The following is a 14982-nucleotide window of genomic DNA, read 5'->3' on the forward strand; positions in this document are numbered from 1 at the left end:
ACTGTAAGTGTTACAGGACACAGCCCAAAAGGCCAAACTCTCACCCTCTCACACTGCACTGACAGAGAGGCCACAAGCTGAACAGAGCTGCAGTTCCGGCATGAAGAACCAACAATTTAAATCTGCAACTAGAGAACACTTGTTAAAACTCACAACTGATTGACCAACTCAAATTTCATATTTGTTCAAAATCTTACCCTGTACTTGTCACAAAACTCAGAAAATTCCAGCTATGTTCTCTGATGTCACTTGCTCTGCTCTGTGTGTTCTCCAGCAGAGAACACTGTTCTGTCCCCTGTACTGCTTACTGTGTTTTCCTCATTTTAAGTGTATTTGTGCCATCACAGCTGTGGCAAGTGTGAAAACTTTTATGTTTTCATTGCAGAGCTTGGCCTGAATTTCAAACCATATTCCCAATATAGCATACATTACATATCAGCCCTGGGGGAATTTTATATTAGCAGTGCATTATTACAATAACCTTTTTATATTAAGTAATTAAGATGTATATAACCCTGAATCAAATGAAGACACACATACAAGCATTTCATATGGAAAAATAATTACCAGCCTTCCTCAGGTAAGGTCTCTGCCAGCAAATAAATTTGACTGTAAACATGGCCAATTATTAGCAAAATGGCCAAAATATCATAAAAGAGAACAGAGTATTATGTCATTTTAACTGTATTTCTAACCTAGTTTTTACAATTTATTAACCCAGAAGGACACACAGTAAGTACATAGCTTCAATAATAGGCTACAGAGCTACAAATATATGTGTAAAGAACATTGAGAATATATGAAAGCAAAAAAGGCAAAAATCAATTTGGCATCAGTGGAAAGATGCTCTGAGCTATGCCCTGTGTTGGAATCTTTGCTATCCTCAAAGACAAATGCACTCCTGAAAGAACATTCCAATCTCCATGGAAGCATAGTGAAATAACATTTCCTTTATATCTACAGAGCTTGGAGATAAAAGATTTCTGTTCCTGTTGCTAACTTCAAGAAGTCAAAATGACATCTTTTATCTACTAGATATTTAATAACCATAGATGGGACTTTGAGTGTCTTCCATGAAATAAATATCTTTTTTGTTGATGTTTGCAAAGATTACCATCTCCCATATTCCTGCTCTAAGGGACCGGAGCCTTTTTCCAATGGAGAATTACTTTTCTTTTATGATGCTCTCCATGAAGTAGGCCTGGTCTTCCAGCACAGCCAGAAGATACAGAGGGACCCTCCCACATCTTGGACCCTGGCTCCAGGCTCTGCCTCAGACAGTGTTCACCCATCCAGGTGGTCTCATCTCCGGGTGGGACTAATGACAAGGTTAATTGGGACAGAAGATGCAAGAGAAGAAAGGGGTGAACACAGAAGAGATGGGCTTCTGGCAGAGCAGCTGGCCTTGAGAACAGCCTTGACCTTATTTCCACCAAGATGGCCAACAAGAAAGAAGGTATGATTGTGAAGTCCTGAAGATGACACTAGACCAGGAGGTATCACCAGCACTAAAGAGAACCAACTATCAGAGAGAAAAACTGAATTATGCTGGAGACCAGAGCAATGCAGGGCTGAACAGCACTTGAGTGCATGAGAACCACCAGCTGTGCTGTGAGGAGAAGGGTGGAGAGGAAGGAGCTGATGATGGAACCATCAGCTAATTGGCCTCACGGTGACATGCCCTCACAGTGGGCCAGGTGCAACTGCAGCCAAGGGGGGCAGAGAGGAGATGGATATGCTGCCATCTCAGCAACTCCATGTCATATAGGCCACACCAGACTTACTAATGAAGGTGAAAGCCCTCACATAAACCTTATTACTAACACTTTGAAAAAGGCCATGGGACACTCACAGAGAGCATTCATACACTATAAGGCACAGGTACATTTTCCCTGGAAAATCACATGTTATTCCTTCTGCCTCTCAGAGAGGATCAGCCCAAGCACCAGATATGGCTACACGTCACTCAATGAAAATATGAGGGAATTTATAAAACAAGACTAGGCTGGCCAGGTGACACATGGCACAGGCCTGCAAACCTGCCTTCTTTAGCAATGGGACCAGAGTTTGGCTCCAGGACCCTGCAGAGACCAGACAGGACAGGACCAGTTTCCCTTTAAAAAATAAAGGAAGAAGTACTTGATAGAGCAAAAAGTCACTAATAGTAAAAGACAATGATAGCACAATAACAAACCAGGAAAATCAGGCCATGAATTAAAACCCAAAAAAGAATTCCACTGCAATTTTGAGGAAGGGAGGAATAGAGGCAGGAGTTTTAACCAAGCTTGATATATTAATGAAACTGATTATGTGACTCAAGCTCCTGCAATACTCAGTGACTGGACATGCTGACTCAGGAAGTCCCTTCCAGTGCTGCTGCCATGAGTTTTTAAGGAAGACTGGGTATTTCTGAGAATGTTGGTGGCAAAACAGCTACAGAACTGGGGCAAAAACTACTATGCAGTAAGAAGTCCCTAGGGCTCAAGTCTGAAGTAATTCAACTTAAACTAAGACAGTGTCCAGTGATGTGGCTATACCTAGTACAGCTACACACATTTTTAATGCTAATATCAACTTAATGTGTGTGTATAAACACATAGTTTATACTATTCAGTATTAACAGGCTGAGTGGCTCTCAGACATCCACCACCTTGTAACATGCAAGACCTTCTGCTTCACACACTGCTTCTTCATACAGCGGACTGCTCTGTGAAAGCAGGGCACTTGGACAGAGGCATTCCCAGTAAAATTCCCTGGTATGTACTAGTTTAAGATGAGTTTCCTTATTTCAAGAGCATAGATGTGAATCTTCTTGCTAATCATAGAGCTCATCATACACCAAGTGCAGCAAGCGTAAAGCATTCAACAATCACTGTCCAGACTTTGGCCTGCCTGATTTTAATTTCTTCCGAAATATTTTATTTTTTTTTTTTCATGTATGACATTGCATTATTGAAGTCACAGTTGCCTCCTGCATAGCTTAGCATATGCCTCCACTCAGGGAGATAAAAGACACTGATGCACTGGTTTTAAATGCTGAGCAGAGAGGGAGCATGGATAACAATAGACAACGAAACAAATATTAATGGAATTAACAATATAGAAAGGAAAAAAATTAAAATTACACAAGCTGGTAGTGTTAACTTATCTTCCTTTGTGAGGGCAAAAATATATTTGTAGGTATTTTTGTTATCTGGAATTATGGTGCAAATTATGTGGTGATTTTTATTAACTCAAGACCACCACAAAAACCACTCAGCTGAAGGGATGGCAAGGCACACAACCAGCGAGGCAAAGGTGGGGCTACTGAAGTGTGGGCAGTGGTTCAAATAAGTGGAACTTACAAAGATGCTGCAGTTGCATTTAGCACTGATACAAAAGGGGCTGTGATGAAAACCTGTGTTAAACCATAAAACTATCCCCAGACATGTTACATCCTTAGTTTACAATTTTAAAAGTTTGTAACAAAAGACAGAAGATGAAAGACCATGTTCAAGTGAGAAGCAGAGCAGCCATGGGCACTTCAACTCAAGGGGAGCAGGCTGGTGGGAGGGCAGGACCCCAGAATGGGGGAATGACCTACCACTGCAGCCACAAGCACCTAGGAAGGAAGGAAGGAAGCTGACAGACATCACCTGACACATAACCCCAACTCCATTCCAGGAGCAGCGGGGCAGCCCATGGAGATGGTGGAGTCACTGTTCCTGGAGGTGTTCAAGAAATTACTGGACATGGCATTCAGTGCTCTCGTTTGGATGACAATGTGGCAATGGGTCAAAGCTTAGACGTGATGATCTTGAATGGTTTTGTGATGTCCTTGCTGAGACACTGATCTCCCCTCCAAAGCAGAATTCTCCAGTTTTGCTAATAAATAGAGATTACTGATTTAGCTCAACCAAAACATGTATTTGGGCTCTCTTCCAAAGCTACCATTGACCGGTGAAAGAAAATGGTAAAATACACTGAAATGACACCTCTCTTCATTGTGGGAAAGGGAAGGTACTTCTCCATACTCAAGTTCTTCAAATGTATGGTACGACACACTTCTCCCATATATGCTGTTTGTAAATGTATTGCCAGTGAGGTCTTTCAGTCCTTTTACAAGCAGAGAATCCCAAACCCAAAGACGGCAAAAAGCTAATGTGCTTTTGGGCCATATGCCTTGAAAATACCCAATCATTAACAGATCAGTAAATTTTCCTGTTTTCAATTAATATTTACAATTATTATGTACAATTATGTTTTGGCACATAGTTTCAATGGGAATACCTTTCCACAAAACCTTGCAGGTGAATGGGCAGGCAACCCACTGTTGATGCTTCCTGTCTTGAGGGGGACAAGCAGGTCTGCTCTGGAACTGAGTAGCAACTCGCATTTATACCACCAAGTGGGATGGCCAAGACCCAGGCAGAACAGGAAAGATAAATAAGAGCCTGAAACTGTTTTTATCAAACTCAGTTGAGCATCATGTCCTGCTTTGAGCAAGTCCCTTTCAAGCAGGCAACTGGGACAGAAGACAGACACCAGCAGGTGTTCATGAACAGAGGAGGCCATGTCACAATCCAACTCAGGAGCAACAGGTTTGGTGCTTCCCACTGAATCCTGAAGTAAAACCACCTGTCCTGCCAGGCAAGATACAGCTTCTCTCACCTGGGACACCTCTTGCTTCCTCCTCAATGGCATGAAAGGATCCAGCCTGCTAACAGCTTGTCAGAGGCACCAAGACAACCAATGATGATGGGGATGTGGACCATCTGCATCCTCCCCAGGGGACAAGAAAAAGAATGAAGGTGGCCAAGGTGCCTTTGCTAGATGGAAGATTGTATCATCTTCAGATAAATGAAGACTGTCTGGGGATTTTTCTTGAAACTTCAGTTATTTCAATCCTTCTCCAGTCTTGATGGGATAAGGGGGGGATGGCTTTAAACTGAAGGAGGTTAGATATTACAAAGAAATTATTCCCTGTGAGGGGGAGGAGGCCCTGGCACAGGTTGTCCAGAGAAGCTGTGGCTGCCCCATCCCTGGAAGTGTCCAAGGCCTGGGTTTGGATGGGGCTTGGATCAACCTGGTCTAGTGGGAGGTGTCCCTGCCCATAGCAGGGGCTGGAACAAGATGAGCTTGAAGGTCCGTTCCAATACAAACCCATCTGTGATTCTATGATTTAAATCCGTCTGCAATGGTAGTAAAGTCAAATCCTCCCAGTCTTCCTTGCTTTTCTCTTACAACTACTTCCTGAAACTCCAGTAGTAACTTCTGCCTACATATACCTGGGGAAATCTCAAAATTATCAGTGACAAATCAACCTGCAGAGCCTTGAACAGAAAGGGACCAGGCAGTAGCTGCTCCATTGCACCAGAGGAAAAACAGCTTCTCATCAAAGCTCACTCGTGGATCACAATTTGACTTATGCAGTTAACCCTGTTGAGGAGAAACCTGGCCATCGCCTCTAATCATCATTATCAACTGATATTCAGATTACCCTGGACTTCTTTTTAAATAAATTGCAACTCACAGTGCTTGCTCACTGTTTTACTTTCAAGGCAATTTTTAATAACATGCTGATATTTATGAATATTAATAATTGCCATGAGCATGAGTGAGGATTTGTATGAAGGATCTGTGTTTGGATAACCTTTATTCTGTAAGAATAAAGGTTACCAAATGGCAAGGACTGATTGGCATTATATGCGGAAAGCCTGATTCCTCATAGAGAAGTGATTTAGAAATATGCATCATATGGCCAGTCTCTACTGCAAAACAGAATCACCAACTAACTGTTACATTCTTTTAAATTAACAGAACTCATAAACAGAAGAGTCTCTAAATGCATTTCATCCCATCAGTGTAGAATTCATACAATTTGTTAGAAAAAATTGTAATAACTAATCATGTGTTTATAGCAAGTGGCTTTCCAACAGCCAACGTCCTGTAACATCACCTCTAACAAGCTAGAAACATGTATTTTTTCACCAAAAAAATTTATTCTGTGCACAAACTTTTGATGGGGAGAAGATCAAAAAATGCAAGGGAAGGACAAGCTGCTTCTGCATCTCTCAGAGCATAACCCTAAAGCATTTGTAATTCAGCTCTCAGTGAGCATTGGGTAACTTTCATCAGACCAGCTGGGGAGAAACCAGCAGCGGGACACACCTCCACAGCTCAAAGTCAGCACTGGCTGATAAGCCAAGGTCCCCAGAACAGCCAAGCACATTCTACATCCTTCAGGATGCCTCCCTGCTGCCAGCCCAAGTTCCACCCATGCTGTCACCCCACTCCACAGCCAACCAAGCCTGCATTGCCCTTCTCCTGTAGAGCCATGCACAAAGGATGAGACAAAGAGAAAAGGGCAGACTGCCGCAACACTGCCATGATACCAGGAAAGGGAAGAGAGTGGTCCCTGCCCTGGCGTCCTTTGGGCCGGCGTGAGGGAGGCAGCACCTGATCCAGGATGGCAGGCAACATTCCTGCTGCCGTCAGAAGTAGCCCTCCACCTCATTTTGAGCAGAGAAAAGGCATCACTGAGTTATCCCCCAACAAATGGCTCCCAGTCCACCTTCAGGGGAAGGAAGGAATTATCTCCTTACAGTTATTTGTATTAACATCAATCCTAGTCCTGCATTAGAAGACACATGATGGGATGGTAAATTTTTAGCTTACAATCCCATTCAGTCTTATTGCCACAGGTTTTGTAAGGCAAGGAATGCTCAGCATCCCAACATTGCCAACCTTTCACATGGGGCACATGCTGATGGTAGGCCAATGCAGTGAGCCATTGTCAATTTTAGGAGCTCTCTAAACAAAGACACAGAGTCTAAGTTAGAAATGAGACGTTTATTCTGTGCAAGTTGCAAGGTGTAGGTTTCCACAAATCAAGCACACTCTGGGGTAAAAAGTTACATCTTTTATACAATAAAATTTACATAATAAGCCTCTCTAATACACATCCATGCCTACCTAATGCATCTTTATTTGTATGACAATCCTAAATAATACTTGAAACACAAAGTTATTTTTCTTTATTAAGCAACTTCTATTGCAGAAGTTGTCAGACAACATGTTTACAAAAGGTGAGAAAATATCGGGAGAGGTAATTCAGCATGAAGACATCATGAGGAGGCTGTAAGGATGGCCAGTGAGTTTCTTTTACCAGTTCAGAGAGAACATTTGAATCTTCATCTAAAATAACTAACCTATTTAGATATAAATTTCAAACTCAGATAGCTCCAGAAACAATTTTTTATTGTTGGTTATTTTAATTTTACTATCTTCAGTTGCTGAGTTTTAATCATAATCTACAATATTGTGTAATTGGATTGTCAATTGATCATTTGACCATGATCAATTCTGAATCACGGTCAAATGAAATCACTGAAAAAAAGGCACGAGAGAAAATTGAGACACAATGATTAACATCTCCAAAACGTGAGCTTTGCCTCATCCAGAAGACACAATGGGATCACCACAAATGCCCTCACTTGTGTTGTTTTCTATTTCTGAACAACGAAATGGATGTATTTCAGAAAAAATATCATAAATATATAAGCAAACATCTGTCTGCTTAGCAGAAAATTACTGTTACAAGTATCACAGTAGTTTTGATGAAAATAAAGAATCTGGTTTCTCCAGGACCAACAGCTTTTGTAAATCAAGACAATTTCAGAAGAGAAATCAAGGTAAATTGGAATAACCCTCTAATAAATACAGACCCTCATACTTTTTCTGTGGGTGAAATTTGACAGTACCTGCAGGCTCCAGGAACAGACCAAGGGGGCCTAAAGGATACGGAGACATATCTGGTACCAAGTGAACTTCCATTTCATGCTTGTCAGAGCCTATAGTACAAAGGATCCAGGTAAAAGTATCTGGTCTCCCATATTCCACAAAGCTTTCTTCCTTGGATGGTATGAGGTCACCGTCAGGCTGCAGAAATTCCCATTAATCAGCTATTTGTAAGATCTGTTTACAGAGTGGAGAAACAAAACACCTTCCCAGGCTGCAAGTCATTCCACAGAGAAAGCAGATACAAGAGAAAGGACTTACAGTGAACACCAGGGGCTGGAGGCCACAACTATCACTTTTGTCATCCTTCCTCCCCATCTCATTAAAGAGAAGGAGGGTATGAGGTAGGACAATATTTAAGGCATACCTTAACAAAGTGGGGAATTTTTACAAGCTCTTGTGCTGTTTGAGATGCAGACCGAAGCCAGGAAGCTCGCCGTATTGCCACCCCATTGGAAAGCTCTTTGGGTACATGTGGCAGCCACAGCACCCCTCACAAAGGACCAGCTCTTCCAAAATACTGTCACTGATCTTCAAACAAGACATCAGAGCCTTCTTATTACATAAAAATTACTTACTGGTAATTGAATGTGCTTATAAGGTAGATAACAATGCAAACAGCAAGCTATAATGAAGAGTGATGGCCACAGAGACATGACAGCAGGAGACAGGAACACTGCTTCTTGCGGGAAATTATGACAACACCCAGGTGTCTGTCAAGTAAAAGTCCTACACTTGGCAATGCCAGCAAAGGGCTTTCACAGTTGACATCCTACCCCTGGGGAACACAGACACATGCTGGGGCCACCCAGCTTGGCAGAAAACTGGGGTTGCTGGTGGACACCAGGTTAAACATGAGCCAGTAGTGTGACCTTGAGGCAAATAGTGTCCTGGGCTATGGCCAGCAGGTTGAGAGTGTTGTGCCCAGGGATGGACTCTTCCAGCACAAGGGAGACAAGAACAGACTGAAGAGAGCCCTGTGAAGGGCCCCAAGGATAAAAGGATTGGAGTACCTGGAAAGAGCAGGCTCACGGGGGTCTCATCAATGTATATAAATACCTGAAGGGGAAGTGCAGAGATGAAGGAGCCAGTCTCTCTCCAGTGGTGCCCAGTGACAGAACAAGAAGAAATGGGCACAAACTACGAGCACTGGCACAGGTTGTCCAAGGAGGTCTTGTATCTTGTAGTCTCCCACCATCTTGGAGATACTCAAACATTGCTTGGACACACTCATCGGCAGCCTGCTCTGGATGACCCTGCTTGAGCAACAGGTTAGAGCAAATGAGCTCCAAAAGCTCCTTCCAACCTCAGCCAGTCTGTGATTCTGTCAAAAGACCCATGGAGAAGCCCACAAGACAACAATGCCAAAGACGGCCCATTGGGATTGTCACAGGAGGCAGGACACACTGCTTCAAGGACTTATTGTGCTGCTGAACCCCACACTGCACCCCAGGCAGCTCAAGGCAGCACTGCCCATCTCCTGGCCAAGTCAACATCAACACAAGTCCATGAGACCTGCAGCCCAGCAGGCTCTGCCATACATTTACATGCTGACTCTTTCTCCAAGAGCCCAGCAGAGGCCCATGACACTGACATGGCAGCAGCACCTGCCCTCCAACACCTGCAGTCTGGAAACACACCGACCACCCCAGCAGTCAGTGTATGGGAACAGCCACTGGTACTGAGACAGAGGTTTTCCCAGACACATTCCAATGGAAGTTGCTCCTAGGTGCTGGGCTGCCACAGCACAGAACACACGCTACAAAAAGCCTCCAGGAGGGGTCAGACCTCCTGATCAGCACCAAGTCCTTACCTCTATACCATACCTACAGGCATCTTCAATGATCACCATTTTAAAAATTCTAATGAGCATGAACTTATGTTGCAAATCAAGTAACACATTTCCTTTGCTACTAAGGCACTTTGTGTTCTGTGGAGAGCCACCACCATTCCCTCAGGATGTAAATTTCCCTAGAAGCAGTTTTCATGCAACAAAAGGTCTGAAGGCACCTCCCACATGGCAGAGGCCCATCTGGCTTTCCTAACTCCAAGAAGCCATGCTAATATACCCCAAACATCCCTGTAAAGCTTTTATGTGCATTCACACATGCACATTCATCTTGGCATCAGTGCCCAGTGTGATGAACAATCACTGCAGAAATCAGCATTTAGAGCACACAGCAATCCTTGTATTCAAGAGAAGAAGAACACAGAACATTAGGAAAGCAGCTTGCATAAATCAAAATGTCTCATTAAGGGTGGACCCAAATAAGGCCTATTTTCCCTGGGGATTTCTGCAGGTGTCCCTAGACCTTTCCTCATCCCAGCTCTACACCTACATGCTCCCTGAGCAGACCCCAGAAAGGAACAGTGTGTGCATGTTGGACCCACCTGCCCCAGACCCATGTGCCAACTGTCCTGCTGCCACCAATCACTTGCACGCTGCCAACTCTGTCTATCCCTTCAACATGCAGGACCTTCACTTGACCTTTCTCTTTCACTATTCACCAAAAAGACACCCCAAAAAATTTAAGTAACCCTTTTATTTAACAAATACGTCTAAAAGCAGCCACCAGTTTCCTAAGTTATTTGGGGCAGCTCCTAAGAGAACAATCAAACAGCTTCATTTCCTTAAGAGATCAAGCGAAACCAAATACTTAGCCAGTAAAAATAAGTAATGTCCTATGCACCAGTGCAAACACCAAGGCCACAAAGGTGGTAAAGGAACTGGAGCATCTTGCACAGGAGGAGGAGAAGAAAGGGCTGGGGCTGCTCAGGAAGGCCCTGGAAGATCTGACCAGTGTGCTTAAGTACCTGCTGGGAGGAAGCAAGGATGAGGGGGCCAGACTTTGCTCTGAACAGGAGGCAATGGGCACAAGGGAAATCAAACAGAATTCCATCTGAACACAAGGACATACATTTTTCCTTCGAGGGGTCAGACACTGGGACAGGTGGCCCAGAGAGGCTGCACAGTCTTCATCCATGGAGATGTTTAAACTCTAAGCAGGTCCTGGACAACCTGCTCCAGCTGCCCCTGACTGAGCAAGGGTGTGGGACTCAGTCTCAGGAGATCAAAGACACACTAGAGGAGTCTGTGATTCCACAGAACACCACACTGCACAAGCAATAATGAGCCTACATTCACACATATGTATTCTAAGTTCGTATGAAACAGATGAAAGAAAACAAAATCACCAAAAATCTGGTGCAATCCCATATCTTCAGTAGCTGGGAGGTCATGTAAAATTGCAATATTCTGTACTAAGCTCCGTAATGACAGCAACTGACAGCACTACCTCATGCCAAGGAACTTCTACTCTAAATCCACTTGCCCGGATGTTTCTGCTGCCCTATTTTAGGACATGAAAAACATTGGAATCTCTACAACTTAAGCATTTAGAAAGTAAAGCATTAATTTGCTTTTGGCAAAGATTGATTTAAAAGACAATATACAGAATTGTCTTTAAGACAGTAATTTTGAAAATGAAACATTCCTTTATGGCCTTAATGAAAAGGAGGTTGTTTCTCTGCCTGTGGCAGGGGTGTGGGAACTAGATGATCTTTAGGATCCCTTTCAACTCAAACTATTCCATGTTTCTATGATTCTACGATTAACCCTAATTTAACAAACCATACCTGTACGGTCAGTTTGTGTACAACTGCTGCATAAAGATGAACAGCTAGGTGCGATGGCTCTGCACAGTGGTAATCAGCCAATACAATGCACATTTTAATGCCACAACAATGGCCACCTGCGGTTCCAGTTACTTTGAATTTAATAAATTAAGTAACTATAACTCAGGGTCCTTTGACAGGATACTGCAAGAGAACAGATCCATTTTTCATCTCCAGCCTCTCAGTGTCAATTCAATTGTAGTAATTGGCACTCATACACAGAGAGGAATCAAGACTGAGGTCAAATCCTGTTTCCAGGGGAGGATCTTCCCAGTTAGAAGTGAAGATCCCACCCAAGACCTGAGGCACAGCCCAGGAAACTGATGCTGCTGGAGAGGTGGGATGGACAGTCCCTGGTCACTATGGCACTGTTTCAGGGCAGCAATGCACATTCTGGGAAGAAAACAGTTTTCTGGGTTTTGATTGTGTACAATTACCTGGTAGCCAGCAGAATTCCTTAGACTTTCACCCCCATAACATGCAACTTACTGCAGAGTAAGCAGTGGGAAACAGGTGCAGATAAATAATGTACTTTGTTATACACTGAGGGAAACAGCAGCTGTGTATTCCATGTAAGACCTTGTAATAAGGAGCTTGTAGAGGCAGAATTCTCATAAAACACATTATCTATTCCTTTTTGATACCAGGTCTCCTTGCAGACGCTTCTCCCACTTACACTGAGATGTGTGTAACGATGACAGAGTACCTTCTTCATCCTCATCATCACTGGCACTTTTTAAATCTCACTTTCTAAAAATACCATTGGCAAATGGTATTCTGCCATGGTTCTGAAGTTTCCTTGCAGGGAATGTAATTGCCATCAGTACATTTGCTTCCAGAAAACACACCCTGGATCTAGTAAGCCCAGAACAGAAATCCACCCCAGTCGAAAGATGAAAGATGATTCCAACTGGACTGTTCCACCCCCCATTGTCAGTCCCATTTTTTTTCCCATAAATGGTGCACTTTAAAAATTATTTCTCAGAAGCAGCAAAATGCTGTCTCTACACACCATAAATAAGCATCATGTACTCAGAATAATTTTTCGACCCCTACAAGCATTCAAAAGAATTTTAGGATCATTTACTAATCTATTAATACATAATTAAAACTTGGGACTGAAACTTTTAACTGACTGGCTCTTGCTTTCATTATTAGTAATGGGCCACAAGTGTCCTCTCCACTGAGTTACCAAGCTTCTTGCCTATGATTATTAAGCAACACGAACATGTCTATGAAAATCTCGCATCTGCTTTACACCATTCTCCAGTTCAACAACTATTTCATTATTACCACTTCTTTTATTTTATTAATTACCCCATATCAAATCAGAACTTGACTCCTAGGAAAGCAACTGGATCTTATATCTTCTGCTCTTCCTTAGTCTTAAAGACAGAAAAACCCCACTTTTGAAGAAGTTTAAAGGAGATGATGTGGTGGGGATGATGTGGTGAGGATGGACTGTTTTCAGCAAAAAAGCTCTATCCCAGCTCACAGACTGTCACTCCAAGAGGCTGAACAGCAATCCCTATGGCTCCCAGCCTTCAAGGCTGAAAGGATGCTCTATTTCAGCAGGGACAGGTGCAGATGCAGCAAGATGACAGAGTGCAGATCACCTCCTCTCTGTATTGTCTATATCCGAGTCCCTGTAACCGGAGGATTCTTCTTCCTCTCCATCAGAGGGATTGGATTTCTCATGAGCCACTTCCAAACAACCCCACCAGCTGAGCAACCCTGCCCCCGCTCTCCCGAGAGCGCATCCACGCTCCAGGAAACGGCAGGTACTGACTTGGGAACGATTTTATTAAAACTTAAGGCATAGTTTTGACACAAATAAGTTTCAAAAATAAGATGCTATACTCTAAAGGTAATTCCTTGCTCCAACGAAACAGCTTACTGCTGGCATTGAGAATGCTGGATGACTGCACAAATTACCCATTTTTAAAACTATATTTTACACCACAAATTACGCTGACCCCTCCGGATGCTGCTGGCATTGCAAACTGAATTCCTAATTCCTCAGGAATTCCACAGGATTGCAGCTATTGTGGTTCGGGTTTTTTCCCTCCCGCTATCACGGGGCAGCTCAGCCGCAGTGGCCCCGGCCCCGCGGTGCGTCGCAGGAGCCGAGCCGGGCCGGACCGGGCCGGGCCTACCGTGGCCGGAGGAGTCCCGGGGGCAGGAGTACCGCGCCCCCGCGGGAGGGGATGCGCCTCGCTTCGCCCGGGCCCGCCCCCGTACTCCGCTTCTAGGAGGTACCGGCGGTCGCTGCCCACCGCCCCCCCCCGCCTCCCTTCGAACCAGGCCCACCGCAGGGGCGCGGGCACCAGGTCGAAGGTCTGTGAGAGGCGGCCGAGGCCACAGCCCTGAGCCGCCCCCGCCACCCCCTCGGCCCTCCCACTCCCCTGCATTGGGGCCCCCGCCCGGCCGTGGCCAAAATAGTCGCGGGGCGGCGGCACTCACCTCCTCGGCCTGCTTGCGCAGCGCCTTCTCCCGCTCGTACTGCGTGAGCAGCTGCTCGTTGTCCTCCCGCAGCAGCTCCAGCTCCACCTCGTGCTCCTGGTTGTCGGTGAGCACCGAGTCCAGGTTCTCCAGCACCGTCACCACCAGCGGCATCAGCTCCTTCACCACCTCCTCGTCGTAGCAGTGGATCAGTCGCTCGAACTCGCGGTAGATGCTGTTGGCGAGGCCCGAGACCCGCTCCGACATCACCGATCCCGAGCAGTAATCATCGCCCGGGTACCCCCCCACGCCGCCATCGTCTAGCTGGATCTCCAGCATCCTGCCGGCCAACAACCCTCGGCCCCGCTCCGCTCGCCTCCGCTTCTGGCCCCGCTGACGCCGCCGCCGCCGCCACCGGGCGCTGCCCCGCCCCGCCACGCACGCCGCGTCAGGGTCCGCGGGCACCGGTCGGGGCGGAGCGCGGCGGCACCGCCCAGAGCTGCTAGATCGGGGGGCTGCCCGTGCCGAGAGCAGGCCCGGCGTCACAGTGCTTCTTGCACTGGAGACACGAGCGGCAGCGGTGACGGCGAGCCGTCCGGGTAGCTCCCCGCGCCGGGAGAGAGCCCGCCCGCGGCCGGTCCCGAGCCCCGCGGCAGACAAAGCGCTGCGCACCGGAGCTCCACGCAAGGCCCCACGCTGCGGCGTCACGCGCAGGGACACCGAGCAGGAGCCAGCGCATGCCTGGGTCGCGCCGCATCTCGGACGCGCTGGCTCTGGGAGGCGCGTTAGAGACCCGTCACAGCCGCGGCAGTTGTATTTCCAAGATCAGGCAGCCGTAGTTACTACAGAGAAAGCAGACAAGGACCTGTTCAGTCAGGGATGAAGAGAAAGCCAGAGGGCCAAATATGGCCATCTCAAGTCTTCAAAGAAAATTCAGCATAACCACCGAATTTAATCAGTAGATTTCCCAAATCAACAGCAGCACACACCAAATTACGGGCAGCAGCTCCAGCAAATTATGGGCAGTAGCCTCCAGCACCCTCAGCAGGTGTCACAGAACTCAGAGTCTGCCACATCCTGGGCTCA

The 14982-nt window shown here is 45.7% G+C and overlaps 1 protein-coding gene across 30 annotated transcripts in view; it reads right to left on the reverse strand.

Annotated features, from left to right (window-relative positions):
• Positions 1-14304, reverse strand: part of MAPK8IP3 (mitogen-activated protein kinase 8 interacting protein 3) — a 73121-nt gene extending 58817 nt beyond the window's left edge. For all 30 annotated transcript variants that reach the window (XM_053991964.1, XM_053991965.1, XM_053991962.1 and 27 more), the window contains exon 1: positions 13918-14304. In XM_053991964.1, the coding sequence (XP_053847939.1) occupies positions 13918-14235 (318 nt within the window). In that variant the 5' untranslated portion in view covers positions 14236-14304. The remainder of the gene's footprint in view (positions 1-13917) is intronic.
• Between the last annotated feature and the right edge of the window lie 678 nt (positions 14305-14982).

Source organism: Vidua macroura, chromosome 16, assembly GCF_024509145.1.
Source record: "Vidua macroura isolate BioBank_ID:100142 chromosome 16, ASM2450914v1, whole genome shotgun sequence".
Lineage (NCBI taxonomy): Eukaryota > Metazoa > Chordata > Aves > Passeriformes > Viduidae > Vidua > Vidua macroura.